This window comes from Limulus polyphemus, unplaced genomic scaffold (assembly GCF_000517525.1).
Source record: "Limulus polyphemus unplaced genomic scaffold, Limulus_polyphemus-2.1.2 Scaffold166, whole genome shotgun sequence".
In the NCBI taxonomy this organism is placed as follows: Eukaryota; Metazoa; Arthropoda; class Merostomata; order Xiphosura; family Limulidae; genus Limulus; species Limulus polyphemus.
The window spans coordinates 243,884-261,991 of NW_013665776.1; the positions used below are offsets into that span (position 1 = coordinate 243,884).

At 34.2% G+C, this 18,108-nt stretch overlaps 1 protein-coding gene across 1 annotated transcript in view; it reads right to left on the bottom strand.

The window, feature by feature from the left end:
* Positions 1–2,053: 2,053 nt before the first annotated feature.
* LOC106477480 (monocarboxylate transporter 12-B-like) overlaps positions 2,054–18,108 on the bottom strand; it is a 72,435-nt gene continuing 56,380 nt past the window's right edge. Inside the window, exons 2-5 of the mRNA XM_013938041.2 lie at positions 11,693–12,026; positions 9,269–9,551; positions 4,642–5,023; positions 2,054–2,972 (exon numbers count right to left, since the gene is read on the bottom strand). Of these exons, the coding sequence (XP_013793495.1) occupies positions 2,317–2,972; positions 4,642–5,023; positions 9,269–9,551; positions 11,693–12,026 (1,655 nt within the window). The 3' untranslated portion in view covers positions 2,054–2,316. The remainder of the gene's footprint in view (positions 2,973–4,641; positions 5,024–9,268; positions 9,552–11,692; positions 12,027–18,108) is intronic.

Genomic DNA, 18,108 nt, shown 5'->3' on the forward strand with positions numbered 1-18,108 from the left:
CATCTATTCTCAGACCGAACAGTGGTATTTCACCGTTATTCTTATAACGCACCCACAGCCCCAGTTTTACAATAAATGATGTAACCTCTACTTAATTAGAAAAATATTTCTTTGAAGTTAAGCACAAGGCTACACAATAGGCTATCTGTGATCAGCCCAATACGGGTATCGAAACCCGGTTTCTAGCGTTGTAAGTCCGCAGACATACCGCTGTGTCACTGGGGGACGCTTAATTAGACATAATATTTTCGAATAGTCTTTCTTCGCCATTTTTTATGGGATTTAGCCGAGAAAAAAGTATAAATAAATATCAAACATTTTATTATGACAAGTGTGTTTTTTTGTTTCAACAAAGGACTGTCTGCACTCTGTCCGCCGAGGGGGAATCGAACGCGGGATTTTAGCGTTGCAAGTCCGTAAACTTATTGCTGACTTACCAGGGGACATTTTTACAAGGAAAAACAATGAGATAGTTTTCGTGTTGTTTAGTGTATAAAGTTTTTAATGGTTTTTCCTACTTGTTTAGTAAAGTATTTTGCTTTTAAATATTTTGTACAACTTCAAGCCTGAAGAAATGAAGAAGAAGAAAAGGATAACTGAACGAAACACGCGATGCTGCTCGAATACGAACAATAAGTTAGAGTGGACACTAAACAGGTATAACGTGTATATTATGTATGAAAAGTTGGTACTTGGGATGGCCCTTTGGTAGTTCTCTGGATTTCTGAGTTAAGGAGTTGGGTTTCTATCGGTGTTTGTGTTTTCTTATAGCAAAGCCACACGGGGTTATCTGCTGTATCTACCGAGGGGAATCGAACCCCTGAATTTTGCATTGTCATGTTGAAGACTTACCACTATCCCACCGGGGAGCGGTTTCTATCCGTGCGATACTACAAAATATTCCCTGCATGTTAAGATATGGTTGCGTTATAAGAGTGGCAGGCAACTCCTTGCGTGGGTGGTAGGGTGCTACTCACTGGCTGCCTTTCTTCTGTTCAGTTTTTCAAAATTAGGGACAGCGCAGGTAGACTTAATAGCTTTGACATAAAATATAACTACAAGTACAAACGTCAATAAAATCCTTTACGATTTTAAAAGGAATTTTTAAGCGAAGAATTGTGATTCTTGTAACTTAGAAACATTAAATACCTGCATTATCCTGTAAGTACTGAAGACAATATCTGGAACTATGTCTCAAAGTTTTGTAATAATTTTGTGGGGGTTCTTTCCCGCTAGGGGTTTGATTTGTTGCTACCCGCAACTACGAATGGATTAAGCCCCATTTACCCGATGAACTACTACATGTAATATATTGTATTTTAGGAATGAGTAAATATAGTATTAAACACATGAATAGCCGATCTACGATGGTTAGTCATAAAAAGAAAAAAAGTTGTTTTTTATAATTTTTAGAAAAATTATTTTTCTTCCCTGAAGTTGCAGGTTTATTAATGACTAAAAGCAAGACACATTTGCTTATAGAAAAGCAAGACTTTAAAATGTGAATAGGAAAGCGGTTATAAATAGGAATTATTCAAAAAATAAGGACATATGAAATAAGAATATACAGTTAAGATAAGCAAAAAATAATGTAGACACTGCACCCTTAGTGCTTCAACACCCGTGAATAAGTTATATAGAATGTATCATTATGGGTTAATTAAAGTGTTTGAACTCTGGCCTCGATGGTTGATTTGCTGCTCATAACAAGTTTGTAAGTCGGAAAGCATATTATTTAAAATGGTTTCAAACATTACAAGTAACTTCTAGTGACGCATACATTGATGGACATAACTATCAAAGAAACTTGCTTCTTAACTAGAATTATTCGGACAAACGTTTTTTTTTTTTCTTTTCATCTTCACATCAATCCTGATGAGGGGTGTAATATATAAAACTGGCCTTTTGAAAGTGTTTGATAATTTTAATTATTGTCAATTACTCAGAAGAAAAAAAATTTTTGGATTTATTCTTTTTAAAGTGAACTATTTTCCCGCAAAACAAATGTGAAAGACAACAAATAATACATAATCTAAATATTTTTAGACTCGTATAGCTAAGTTACGTAAAACCTTAGCAGTAAATGACAAAGGTCTAGATTTAGCGTTGAAAATATAGAAACATTTACTTGGACCACTTTTTGATTCTTGGGTAGTTTCTACACTTTAACTTAATTCTACTTCGTTATTGTAAATGAATTTCAATACATTAGTCAACCTGGTACAAATACGTTGTATAAGATTTTACGTGTGATTGGCTTTTTTTTTCTTAACTACCTTTTATTTTTGTTTTTTTTCTGTAATATATATCTTTTGATCATAGTGAAGTCGTAACCTCTTCAATAATGTCCACATTACACACAGCCTTTTGTAGATTCTGCCTATTTGGCCGAGGTGATGAATCAGTGATGGATGTTTGATCTGTTCTGCCATCTATTGGCTTATGAACGTACTTTAAACAGCTGGGACATGTCTCTAGCGATGGAGAATTAATCACAGACATTTTTCTTAATCCTTCAGCTTTCTCCTCGTCTTCCAGATCCTCTTGTGTTTTGTTCAGATTTTGTTCGTATTCGCTCAGCATCAAATATTTTTCTTCTTTATTACAGGAAGTGATACAATCGTCTACTAAGTCTTCCAGAAAATTCTCCATTGCCACCTCCTCCGATATGCACGTCAGTTCTTGCCGTCGCAAATCCGTGTAGTTGCTGAACGTCAGACTACGCTGCTGAAGCCGAGAGAGAGGTGGATTGCGTCCAAACGCCGAATCCTGAAAGGAGGATTGTCGACTAAACGTCCTGGTACTGAGGCAGGCGTCCGAACATCGTCTACCCTCGCTAAACACACTCATCTTCCGCTTCTCGACGTTTCGCTTATGAATGTCTATGAGAAATAGCGTAACGCTGCCAACAAAAGCAAACGCAGAAGAGAAGTAAAATCCTATTTTTCCACCATACTGTTCGTTGATATACCCTGCATAGGAATGAAATAAGCGAAATTTAAAAAAAGTTAGAGCTCTTAACATAAAAAAATAATTACATCATGTTACAGAAGCTTTTGACTTTACCATGTCTTTACTTTAAAAAGTTGTACTTCCATTCTTTTGTTTTTTTTTGTTTTTCCTTTGAGTTCTTTTCTTCAGAAATCATTTAACATCTTAACATAGAGAAATGCGAATCTTTTTAAAAGATATTAAAATGACTTTTTTCATTTTCACTTTCTGTAAACGCAAATGCGTATTCTACATGTGGTACATCATAAAGCAACTTATAATTTCTGGTGTCAATTGGAGTGTTTACAGTTGTTGTTGTTGTTTCGGTGTAAAGAAATACAAACGCACATATTATAAAAACATATGATGAGTCATTTACAATTATATTCTCTTCAAATAAAATAAGACATTTGAAGTTTATTCATTATATTCAAAACTCTTTGAAGTATATGCAAACTAATGTTAAATAATTACACTACGTTTTATTCAAGACTAAGCGCACGTAAAAACGATAAGATCCATTAGTCAACTGGTCTATAATGATGGTGACTGGTAAAAATTGGGAAAAGATGGCTTATTTGTGTGTTTCAGATATTCGGTACAAAGCTATAAAATTGCTATCTGCGCTAGCTATCCCTAATTTTGAAACAACAGACTAGAGGAAAGGCAGCTAGTTAACAGCACCCACCGCCAACTCTTGAGCTACTCTAATGGAATAGTAGGATTTAACTATCACTTTTATAACGCATCATGGCCCCATGTGCAGAACACTATCTGTGTTTGTGCGGCAACGAAATGCAATGAATGGATCCCTGGATCCATAGCTCAGAGCTAACCTTTTCGCCACACCCGGCCCACTATTAGATTAAAAGTAACCACGTAGACAGCGAGTGCTTCTCACCGATTGCCCTCCTTCCGATCAGCAGTACCTAAATTAGGTGTGGCGATACCTGAACAGTGTGATCTCTTGATTGGACTGGCTGTTTAGTTCTTGTATTTTTCGAGCTATTTGAGGATATCTGAACTAGCCGTTCCTACGTTTGAGGTGATAGACTAAAGTGAAAGCAGTTAGTCATCATCACCCACTGCAAACTCTTGGGTTACTCTTTACCAACTAATAGTGAGATTGATCGTCGGTTGAAAGAATAAACATGTTCGGTGACGGGTTTCGACCCTGCGATTCGCACATTGCGAGTCGACAACTCTTACTGCCAGGTCATGCTAGGCCTAGCCCACGTGTCTCATAAGCTGTCATTCAGGTTAAAAATGCCAAACACTAAATTTTAGTCATCTAATTGCCTCATAAACAAAAATCACTGTCAAACAAAAAATCTTGACATTCAGGTCTTGACTTATAGTTAGACAAGAATACTACAGAAAACACTTCGGAATCTTTAACTTACGCTTCTATATAAACACCAGCAAGTGAAAGCTCTGGCTTGGCAGATATTCCTGATTTTCATCTCAATCCAACAAATACGTTCATATTTAATTTTTATGAAAAAAAATTACAAATCTTGACTTTAGCTACTATAATTACAAAATGGATGAAAACCAGCAGAGAATCTTCATCCTAAAAAAAATGTAATTTCAATGTGTTAGAGTGGCGCATTTTTATTAATACCGAACATAAAACGGGATTGTTCTTACCTGTAACGGGAATCCCCACTGCAAATGGAATGGCCTGTATCCATTGGACAAAACCCCACGCTCTTGCAAAGTTGCGGGCTCGCACTTTCTCAAGAGTATACATCTTTAATGAGTAACTATAGCCTCCGTAGAAGAGTCCGTAAATCCACACAAAAAGCACGAATCCTTGGTATTCTTTCAAAGCTGTGAAGGCAAGAAGAGAGGCGCTGATCATGAACAAAGCAGCTTGGCAGAGATACTGGCGGGCAATCATGCATTGAACACTATTCTTTACAATTATAAATCCGAAAGCCCCGCTCCCAAGTGCAAAAGCAAGGCCCAGAAAGACTTGAAGTAGCAACAGGGACTGATAGTCTAAGCCTTCTTTTTCTCCTTGATAAACCTGCAAGAAGAGTTTTGTACAACGATTAGTTGAAGTTGAAGGATTTTATGTTACTTATTTCATCCAGTTTTAATGGCGACTCTGGTATATCTTATATCATTATAGCTATTTTGGTGTTCTAAGTATAACGAATGAACCTAAAGTTTCAGTACTAAAGATGCTTATTGCCCTTTCATATATACGTATACATACATATGTACATACATAAACCATCAACAATGCTAAAAAATGTACCAATGACACTACAGATGTGTGACAATTGATGCTATTACGACTTTGTTCACTAGTAGAACATATGAACGATGGTTTTGTTTGAAATGACATAACCGTACACTGAACCTAGCAACAGATACAATAAGTGTTATACAAATTTACTAATATTTTATCTTTTAACAAATAAAATAAATAAACTTACAGAAGTAAATTTATAGATGGAATATAAGTAAATAATGTATACATACACATTTATACTGCTCAAATTGTATTCCCATAGTTAACAATTTCAAGTGCGAGAAAATCAATAATAATAATACTACGTCATTCTTTAACCAACTATTTACGAACTGTATTTATTACTTTTGTGTTAAACCACTTATTTTTTATAAACATCTAGCTCAGGTTACAATTCAGCAATTTTTAAAACAGCATATTGCATTATTATTTTATTTGCTGAAATATTTTCCGTTTCTTATAATGTGATAATGCCACTTCTAATGGAATCATATTATATCAAAGGGTAATTATACTTTATATGGCAATATTTCAGCTTTCTAAATTCCCTTGAAACTGGCTGCACTTGGCCAGTGGTTAAGGTTTAGGTTTGTGTAGCTATGGTTTTGTGGTTCGCATCCGGTTACCACAGATAAATAAACGCCCTCAGCATTCTGGGGCTATGGGTGCGTTATAAAAGTGCCGTTTAAATCCCAATATTCGGTCTGCTAATGGTTGGAGTTGATTAGCTGCATTTTCTCTAAGCTATCGCTTCAAACTTAGAGACAGCTAACAACTTGTGTAGCTTTGAGCGAAATTCTACAAAAAAAAAAGAAACCCTGGAAACTAATACGCCCATTGTTAATTGCGCCCTCTCTGATGGCCATAATTATGCACTTTTGCTCTACACTTCAGTTTCCATTATAACAAACGATTGTAAGGGATAGTGAGGTTAATCTTAGACAATACATCTTGATAAACTTTCTACAAACCCTCTGATATGTGAACGTAGGGCTTAAAGAATATATTAGATGAAATCAAAGGCACGTATTTCGCATAGGTGTCGTTAGGCCTGGACTTAGGACAAAATTCCGTTGGCATCTGCTTTGTTGTTGTTGTTTCTTTTGTTTTCTAACAAAATATGTAGCGAACACAACGCTAATAAGTAGTTGTTAAAAATAAGAGTTGCCTCCCTTCAACTCTTAATAGACCTAATAGACTGCTGTTCTCGACACCACTGCCCTAAAATATTTTATAACTCTTGGTTGCCAATACGTCCTGTCCATGGAATGGGGAGGCGGCATTTCCGAATGGGCCTAGGGGTACCAAAAGGTCGTCCTTCTCAAAAACGGCATTCATGAATTGTATGAACACCTAACAGCACTATTTAACCTATCTCTAAACTTTGGATATATCTCGGTTTCTTGGAAGCAAGCGATTGTACTAATGTTCCATAGAGAAGGAAAACCAGCAAATAACTAAACAACTAGCGCCCGATCAGTCTGCCTAGCTGTGTAGGGAAAAGTCTAGAAAAAATAATTGGAAACAGGCTCTCAAATTGTCTGGAAGCAACCTCAAAATTCCCGGAAATCCAAGGTGGATTTCGAAAATGTAGACAGACAACTGACCTCTTGGTCAGATTAACAGAAACCATAATTGACGTTTCAAAACACCAATGTACTGTGGCATGTTTTCTCGATGTCGAGAAAGTATTCGACACTGTCTGGAACGATGGTTTTAGGATCTGTATGGTTGAAATGGGCCTTCTGCGTGGAATTATTCGCTGGTTATCTAACTCTTTGGAAAATAATAAATGTAAAATAAATGTTAGGGGAACCTACTCGGAGTCCTTTACTCCAGAGGCAGGCGTCCCCAAGAAGGGGGTAGTTAGTCTCATTGTATTCATCATGCATGTAAGCAATATGTCTCTGAAAGACCCAAACATAGTATTTTCATCACAATTTGCAGACGATTTTGCGGGCTGGAAAAATCTTCAGCCACAACTAAACAATATAGAAGAATACTGTCAAAAATATTGAAGAAACATAAATGTCCCTAAAAATCAACTAGTAGTATTTTCAAACCTAACAGGACATAAAAATAACCCACCAAAAATATACATGAGCGGGACAGTGACAACAAATTCAGCAAAATTTCTAGGCCTAACCTACAAATTTAAATTAACGTGGGTTAAACATATTAATAACATATTAATTCGGAAACGAACAAATTATGCAAGAAGTCTAACTGGAAAAAAAACATGGAACCACACTAGATAATATAATCAAAATATAAAAAACATACATATGCTCAGTCCTAGAATATGCATGCCCAGCATGAATAAACATAGCGCCTAAACAGATATATAAATTACAAACAATACAAAACTCATTACTTACAACAGCCTATAAAGTTCCACGAAGCAAATCATCGAAATTCATGCACAATCACACAAACATGCAAACTATCGCTGATAGTCTCTTACATAATTCTCTAAATTATTTTATAAAAAAATTGGCATAAAAACGACCTACTGTGTGAACTTGATCGCTACTACATACATGATGGAAATAGACCTAAGCACCTCTCGCCAGTTAACATATATTTTAGAATGCTAGACTGAACAACTTACATTAGTTCAAACTAAGCTGAAAACATTTAAAAGGGTATTTATGTAAAATGTTCTCCAATTAGGATTACAACTGGTGAAATGTGTGTGTTACATACTGAACTGTTCGTGAAGTACAGGACTATGTAATATCGAACATAAGCAAAGGTGTAAACAACAGACGAATGTAACAGTCGATACCTACATGGACAATGTCCTGAAAGGGGTCGGAGTAAGTGTGGTTTACATGACCCTCATGTTGTATCTACACATACATTCTACAGAAATCATACAACATGGTACGAGAGGGAGGAAGAGGTCAACGAACCTGACCCTCCCAGATCTTTAAAGACTTAAATCCCAGCAAAGAGAAAGAAGAAGAATGACTTTTGATATTTCACTGTTTATGGTGTCGTTTTGGAGTCCATCACTGTTCTCTGTAGAGAACCCTGAAGACTCTGTCTTTCAAAACGTTGTATCCTTTGGTTCGGTTTTGTATCAAAACGTTGTATCCTTTGGTTCGGTATTGTAAAAAAAACTCCCTGTATGAACATTTATCTTCGGAAATGGCTGTACTCAACAGGGAGTAAAGTTTTCTCTCAGTCTGTACAAATTACAATTCTAAATATCATTCCAATAGATCAATAAACTTTTACGTTACAGCTCTTCGCGAGGCTTCCTTCAGTAAACTAGCTGTAGGTCAACCTGTTGGTGTCGTGATACTTTTTTATATCCTATCAAAACTTAAAAATACATTTTGATCAATTATCGATTTGATCTTAAAACTAATGAAATACAATTTAAATACATCTACGTTTATTTAAAGAACTTGTAAGTTATGAATTAGGATTAAAGGAATTGATTGTGACGCTACGCCATTACTAACCCTACAAGTATAACACTAACAATTACCTAAAAGTAATTGGATGCTGAAAAATATACATATATAACAAGAAATACCACATAACTTTGGGTTTAACTCTCTGTAAAATGAATTATATGTTTATTTAAAGAACTTGTAATTTATAAATTAGGATTAAAGGAATTCACTGTGACGCTACACCATTACTAATCCTATAACACTAACAATCACGTAAGAGTAATTGGATGCTGAAAAATATACATGTTTAACTGAAATGCCACACAACTTTGGGTTTAACTCTCTGTAAGATGAATTATAATCACTGACAACACGTGGACGAATAAACAGCACCATGAAATAACAGTGAAAATGTTCAATGTTTTACTTGGCTAACTTGTGATTTCCAAGCTAGGCCAACTGAAGACCAGTTTGGCTCGTCGTAACGATGGGTAAGCAGTAAATTTAGTACTGGCCTTCTAATCACATCGAGTCAGGTTTGATCTATTATTGGCGTTCTTTATAACATATATATGCTACATAAGTTAACTGACTACTATAAACTCACTAGTAATATAACTGGTGTGTGAGCTCCAAAGGCTGCCAACCCAGTTCCTAGAAGAAGGATCTGTACCGTCCTTGATTTAAGAACCCCAAAGTCGAAGAAAGGCGGTTTCTCAACAGTCGCTTGCTTATCTTTTGCCTTTGATCGCTTCTGTAAACCCTTCAGATGGAGAATTGCTCTTCTTTGTGGGTGGTACAAGGACGCTGGGCGATAGAAGACTCCCAAAATAAACGTAATAAAGACGACCCCTGTGACTGCCTGCAAGCCAAGCCTCCACCCTGCTGTTCTAAAAGTAAAACAGGAACTAAGAATTAACTAAAGTTAGGTTTGACTTGCACTCAACACTTTTCTAGTTTCTGTGAGTTTTATACGCTTCTGTTTTAGACGATTAAAAAAGAATTAAACACATTATACTTTATCACCTTCTTTAGCACCGATATGAATATATTTTAATTTTCTGAAACGTATTTCAGTCCTTAATAACTACTCTGATGTTGCCTAAAACTATCGAAATTTTAAAGTATGCTACACCATTACTTCCTGAAGTAAAGATAAATGTATCATGGCAGCAATAATAAAGGATTTCGAAAATTTGCGCTTACTGTGTGAAGCAAAATGAGTAAACTTCTAAGGTAAGAGAAGTTTACACTCAATGATTTAGAAATTGTAATTAACAACAGTACTGCTGCCATCTATGAATAAATTCAACGTATTAAAATCGTCGCATTCTATCATGGCAAAATGTTCATCACATTGGCAAATTTAAATACAATTTACAGATCCGTGAAAATAATATCCACTTTTCACAAAATATGTAGGTTTTATTTGTTTGCAGTTAAACACAAAGGCACACAATGGGCTATCTGTGCTTTGTCTAGCGCGGGTATCAAAATCCGAATCTTAGCTGTGCCATCGAAGTGCAAAATTTGAAGATAAAATCAAGTTACATGCGAATATAAATTATAATATATGTTTTTTGAGTACATATATTTCACAGTGAACACAATATCAGTATATAATCCTTATATATATAAAATATTATTCGAATTGATAGTGTATGTTGTGTTAACGTTATAAGTATATTGATCATTGTTGATATCATAACGGAATACAGAGAGGTTGATTTAACTACACTTGTTGAGACTACAGTATTTTTAACACAATACTGTCACAAGTTTTAAAGATACCTACAAAGAAACTGAAAAGTTTCACTACATGTTTAGCATGATCCTTTTAAAACACGTTCAAATATTACTTTTCCCTAGCCGAGATTTCTATGCGAAATCTGACTGTCTTTAACTTTGTTTCACGTAGCTAAAAACTGCGATTTGTAAAAAAAAAAAAAAAGTTTGTTTGCTTTGCTTGAGCACAAAACTGCACAATGCGTTGTCCTCACCGCAGGTGTAGAACCTCGAATGTTAGTGTAATACGTCCTGAAGCCTACCGTTGAGTCACCACGGGGCGGAAAGATAAATCAACCTAATAAAACGTACTTTAGGTATAAGAGTTAAATCTAACGTCGACATCAGACATAAAATAAAAAAAGACATTACCAACAGAGTTCAGTTAGGAAAAAACATAAATTTGCCAAGTAAACTTGGTTAAATGTCACGTAAATTTTTTCACATTTTTTTATTTGCATAATATCATTTATTCTTTCTGCATGCTAATAAATTCTCCTCTCACAATTTAGTTACATTGTAAATGTTTGTTTGTTTGTAATTAAGCACAAAGCTACACAATGGGCTATCTGTGCTCTGCCCACCACGGGTATCGAAACCCGGATTCTAGCGTTGTAACTCCGCAGACATACCGCTGTGCCACTGGGAGGGGGGGCATTGTAAATGGTTCAACAGTAAGTCTTCGGGTTTATAACGCTAAAAATCGGGTTTCGATACCTGTAGTGGGCACAGCACAGACAGCCTATTGTATAGTTTTGAGTTAACGTTAAACAAATAAAAGTAAATATGTTTGATAAAAAACTGAAGATTATCAGATGAAAAAATATGTTATACTTTGTGTGATTTTGTTTCAATACACAAAAATATTTGATTAGGAATACGATTTTTCAAAATACATTTTGAAGCCATTATTAGGAAAAAATGGATATTTTATTAATTCTTCATTCAACATATAAGTTTCTATATCACTTTAACAGCGGGAAGTTGGTTCCAAAATATAAACATTTGCCTAGAAGTTAAAAGGGAAAATATTAAGAAGGTAACGATCACAGGCTTACAACTTTTATTCAACCAGTAACACCTAATCACTAATATTATTTTATCTTCTCAGTATATTGAACTGGAAGAGAATTATGTTATCGGGGGCGACATACAGTACAACAAACAATTACACACAGTTCGAAGTGGACAACCAGAACTTTGCTTTAAACCTTTTATTATTTACTTTAATGAAGGTTATACCAACCTTATACATTCACTTAGAAACACGGGCATAATGGTCATTCCTAGTCCTGTACCACAGAAGATGGCGATTTCGACCAACTCTCTCTTTCGTTTGAAATACTGACCAACCATGAGTGTTGCTGCATCACGGGTCATACTAACACCACATCCCACAAAGATCCCGTAACTAACAAAAAGTTGGTGGAACTGAGAGGCAAATGACGTAAACAGGCACCCAAGCGCTGTTATTAGTCCACCCAGGACGGCTAACAATCTGGTACTTTTACGTCGGCAGATGGCTACTATCACAGGCGAGAGAAACAGGGCTACACAGGTAGAAAATGCTCCCATACAAACTGCAAAAAAAAAAAAGAGAAAGAGAGAAAGAAAATCTGATAAATAGATATGTATACATCATAAAAAAACATCAACATGGTTTGACTTCAGGTGCCTAATGTCTTGAACTTTAATAAAATATTTGAGGTAAGATGTTGGATATCTAAAGTTAAAATTTTGCAGTAGTTCGTCAGAAAAACTTTCGGGCAAAACGTGATAAACATATTTTTCAATTATTGTGTAAATTACAATTAAACGCACTGACGCAGAAGTTAATGAAACTTATTGAAACTCCTAAAATTTGGAATAATATGTTCTACAATCACACAGCTTATAAAGCACTTTTCATAAGGAAGTGACGGAAGTATTTTAAAGGTTTTCATTTATGTTAGCGTTAACCAATAAGAATGGGTTTTTAGAGTTATCTCCTAATAACAGCTTTGCTCCATCAAGTTACAGATTCGCTGTTGTGATCTGTTTACTGGATCGAAATCGGGTCAGTTCAGAATAGAGGCATTATATTTGGTTGTAAACTTATGCTTTTGTTGGCCAGAACAAAAATAATGTAATAAAGTAGAAAGCTTTAGAAAAGGCTTCAAAATGACGTCTGGACTCGATTACGAAAAAAATAAAATAATACAAAGACAATTCGAGAATAAATCTGTTAATTGTAACTCATAAATGTTAATTCAGACCACAGAAATATTAGAAATTCCTTCTAGAAAAAAAGTGGTCCCTTTGAAGTTTAATCGTTAATGATAATTTGAGCTCTTTATGATTCTAAGTGAATATCAACAAAATACACAGCAGTAAAAAAATCCAATAAAGAAATTCCGCAAAATAAATTATTGAATAAGTTTAATTAAAACTTGTATAGCCACGAGTGTATGAAACTGTAGAAAAACGTTTTAAATACTTTAATGTATTGGCCTATGTATCGTTATACCTTGCGTTTTAACAGAAGGTATAAACGCAACCGCAAAACTTTGGTTTGAAGACTTTAATTAGTTGTCTGGGTCAAAAAAAAAGTTTGTCATATAAAATAGATTAAAATGAATGACAAGAAGTTAGTTATATGTCTTTATTGAATAAATTTCCATAGTTACAAAAATACTTCCCATAACAAGGTCTCCTTAGGAATTTATTCAAAGAAATATTACTTGTAATCTGTACATATACAGATTACAGGTCAAAAATCTGTAGAGCGTGAAACCACCTTAGAGGCATTTAGAGTGAATTGGATTAACCTATTGCAATTTCTTTTCTGAGTTCAATATCAATATTTAATACTTAAAGATTATTTTCTGCCTGTTATTGTGTTAATAATCAAGCTTTCTCAATGTGGTTTCTCTCTTTTCAAAGCGTCATAAATTAAGTGGTAAATAAACATTTTATTATAAAATTCTTGTATTTCCATAGTTAATTCTAAAGAAAAGATATATTATATTATCAGTGCAATATGTTCTATGTTTAGTTAGCTTATGTTTTAAACTATGCAAGAACGTTTTGAAATCAGCATTGGATTCGAATTGTATTCAAAATTTGATAAAAACAAATATCAAGACAGGATGTCTGATAACATGGCTTACTTAAGTCGTAAACAATCTGAACTGTAATTAACTTATAAACAAATGTTTAGACTGCTTAGTTCCTGTTTTTTTTCAATAGTACTCATTTAAAGCATTGGTTAAAATCACTGTTTTAAATCTATTTTTTTTTATTACTAAGTCTGGTCATTGCACGACTCATCATATGTTGATTCAAAGAAACTACTTAGATTAATTTAAGCCCTTTGAAACCAACTTACAATAATTATTTCACGTTCGGAATATGATGTCCACTTCTTCACTCCTCGTTGTCTTGGTAGGGATTTAGGATTGAAGACCCGAGGTGCTCGGAAATTAAAGAATTTCCTTAGGCCACACTCTTGGTATGGGATGTGTACTTAGAACACTTCGCGCGAAAAAAAAAGGGAAGATTGAAATATCCAATCATAATAATTTGTGGCGGAGCTCAATATATTTAATGTAAAAAAATTTGGGAGTATGAAGCGGAAGTGCTCCGAGAAAACAACATCACTTTTTACACAAGAGTGCCTTATATGATTTAACCTGAAATCATACATGTCAGGGTTTTGGTGCGGTTTCACAACGAATTAATCGAAATTAGATAGTTCTTCTGTATTACACACGTTTATAGCAGTTTTAAAGGGTTGACAGAAACAAAAACCCCATGATATCACGTCACCTAGTCATAGAGGAATGCTCTAGCGACTAGTGCACGACTACACTGTAACAACCCTAAGGCTGAATGGTTGCTACTTTTTTGCGGAATAATTTTTCTCCGCTGTTGTTTAAAAAACTCGGCTCGTTAATCGTGAGTGAAAGTTTGGAGTCTAAACTTTCGAATTAACTCCTTTAGCTGGTTCTAAAAATGCTTATACGGTTAAGATCAGGGTTCTGAGTGAGCCATGGATCTTACGTGCTTTGCAACATAGAGCATTATCTTCGTAGTAAAAAAAGCAAGCAATAAAGCATTATCCTGCAAACCATGAAATTACAACAGGACCAATGAAGAAAGCTTATTTAATACCTATTAATAACGTAAGTTGCTTTGGATATCTCTTTATCAATTGTATCTTCTCTACTACTATCAGAATTGGTATTAAAAAGTTATATATGTAAATACAATTGGAAGAATTCAAAAGTATTACACGTATAAGATATTATTTAGGACGTTTATAAATATAAAATACTGATTTTTGTTACTTCATCATTTACTCGTTATAGTACTTCTTACGTTACAATAACACATTATACACACAATACTTTTAGAGAACACAAATAGGTTTAGATATATTGTTTAAATGTTGTTCCGCAAGACGTGAGAAAAACACTTGGATAAAGTATAGTAACGAATAAATTGACACGTCTCAATAACAACTTTTTATAGTTTTATTTTGTGCAACATTTCGTGCAGACGCTCTCTGTCAGGCAGTAAATACTTCATTGTAACACAGTCTTTACTGCCTGACAAAAAGTTGCACAAAGTAAAACTATAAAAAGTCTTTATTCAGACGTGTCATTTTATTCTTTATTATCTTTTATCCAAGTTAGATATATTGATGATTAGTTTCAATGGGAAATTATCAGGTATTGCTAGAATTTAGATCCTAGAAATCACAGAAACATGTGAACAACCTATTTGATAACATTACCTCAATCTAGATATTAATTTAGTAAACAATTAATTCGTACAACATTTATGGCCAAAGAAAAGACTCGCGATACTAGGACTACAAGTTTTATATTTAATATACCAAGTTATATGGAAAAAAAATCCTTAATTCAGAGTTTTAAAGATTTTCCACGTTTAACTGCATATAATTATATGATAAACTAATGTGCAAGTATTCTACGAGCAACAAATTAAATTATATTTAATACTTTTCCTGCAAAAAAAAAAACAACTGTTAGTAAAAAAAACAAAAATATTTTTACATGCATGTTAGGTAACCTTACTCTAGGCAGTAGTAGCAACAAGTATAAGAAATAAATATCTTTCAGAACAGATTTTGGTTTGAGTAATTTCATTGTAGAAATTTAAACAACTGCTTTTACTGCTCAAGATATACGATTGATGTTATATTCTATTTATAACTCCTTAATTCTGGTTATTATAACTTAGAGATTTTCGGACTTATTTTTTTTCGAAACGTATTGTTTGTTTTTGAATTTCGCGCAAAGCTACACGAGGGCTATCTGCGTTAGCCTTCCCTAATTTAGCAGTGTAAAACCGCCAACTCTTTTACCAACAAATATTGGGACTGACCGTCACATTATAACACCCTCACGGCTGAAAGGGTGTGACGGAGATTCGAACCCGCGACCGTCAGATTGCGAGTAGAGCTCCTTAACCACCTGGCTATGAAGGGTCATTTCAAAACGAAGTTCAGTTACTTATACCTTAGCACGATCTATTATATATGACATTTTAACTGATGCCATTAGCATCTCTGTGACAGATGTAAAGAAGCACTTATTTATGCAATAACAGTTCAGGACTACAGAAGTTATAAGTGACTGCACTTTTACACATTATACTTCTTAATTGTTGTAATACCTACTCTTTGGAAGCGATTTTCTATATATTTTAAGGTCCTTTGCATATGATTCAATCTCATTAAATGAGGAGTGTCATCCTAAACTCGAACTGCTCAATTCCTTTCGTGGCTTATATACTACCGTCCTTATTTCTGTGTTCGCTGTTGTTATTTCTTAAGTGAGGGCGTTTATTTTGGTAACCATTTGGGTGTGGCAATAAACCTTTAAACCTAATATTTCATTAAAATATCAAGCAAAATTATAGATATCAAAATATTGAAAAAAATCTAAACAAATAACATACGACTACACACATACTGATATATTTTTGCAGTAGATGGCAGCACAATATCCATTACATAAAATGTTTGTTTGTAAACTAAGCACAAAGCTACGTAAAGGGCTATCTGCGCTGTGCCCACCACGAGTTTCGAAACCCGGATTTTCGCTTTGTAAGTCCACAGTCATGCCGCTAAGCCTCTGGGAGGGGCTACATAAGATGCAAGTTCATTAAAAAAGTAATTAGCTTAAATATGTTTATAAAATTTAAACTTCGTGATCTATCAAAACCAACTTAAAACGACAAAAATGGATTCCATTTAATGTGCTCTCTTTTCACACTGTCGCTAAAACCTTACAATGGGCAAAGGACATTTGGTTTACATCAATATGGGTGTCGTTAATAAAAACTTACACCGGAAGACTGGGGAAATTACATTCACTTCAGTTGCGTTATGTGTAATTCATGCCTCGTTTTTATAATTCGAATATTTCTCACTGTTTGCTGTCAGATTTCCATATTATTTCAAAAAATATTATTCAAAAAATTTCTCGTGTGAAATCATTTTTATATTTAAACATAACTTCAATTTCCTGTGACTACACATATTTACACCTTTAACTAAACGTAACTATATACCAAATGAAGATTCACGTAAATTATTTGTTTACATTTTTGTAAAAAAAATACATGCATGAAAGCAAGTTTTCCCATTTTTCCCCCTCTCATTTTAAGGTAGCCAATGAGAGAAAAGAACAATCTAGTTTTGGGTTTTAAACTCATCTTTGTTAGCACATTAAAATCTAACACTAGTCTATGAGAATTCTGCTGTAGCTTAAGTTTAAGTCACAATGTTTTTTGTTTTTGTTTTAGTAAACGAAGCACAAAAACGTATTTTAAAAGGCTCCACAAGTAATTTGCATAATTACATGGGCGGACAAAGCTAATTCGAATTACTGAAGTGTGTTTCTTTTCGGAAAAAAAAAGTTTATGCGTACCTAATCACAAACATAGTATAAGATCTGTTGCGGAATGTTAAATATCAGTGTACTGTATGTAGGTTGAGCTTTTGTAGAATAGGTCTAGATGGTCTTAACCTCATTAAGAACACAACCTCTCGCCATTTGCTATGGTACGTATGACCTCAGTTAAGTTGTTCTACTTAGATTAACGAAAACCTTATGTCTTAGTTGTGATATTGTAACACTAAAAAAGAAAACAACTCGTCAAAACATATTATTTCAACATAACTTACTCAGACTATTACACGATATCTTGACAGTAGACCACCAATTCCACTAAATGGCAAAGAACTTTTGATGAATATTCACAGACTGAAGAGGAATTCAACGAAATACAAAAACAGCGAGTAAAATGAAAGCAGATAAAAGAAATATCAATAATACTAAAAAAATAGGAGGAAAAAAAAGGAGTAAGGAGAGAAAAAAATAAAGTTGAAAAGAGGAAATCATGGAACAAAATAATAAAGTACAAAATCATGTGGTATGCTTGACTACAAAATTTAACTTTCTATGGCTTATATTTTCGTAAATGTATTGAAGTTTACTGTTAATGGCTGGAGACGGCTTGAATGGGTAATGAAGAAAAACTTTAATACAACAACAAATGTACAACGTTTCGACAAAATGATGATGACAAAACCTTGTCGAAACGTTGTACATTTGCTGTTGTATTAAAGTTTTTCTTCATTACCCATTC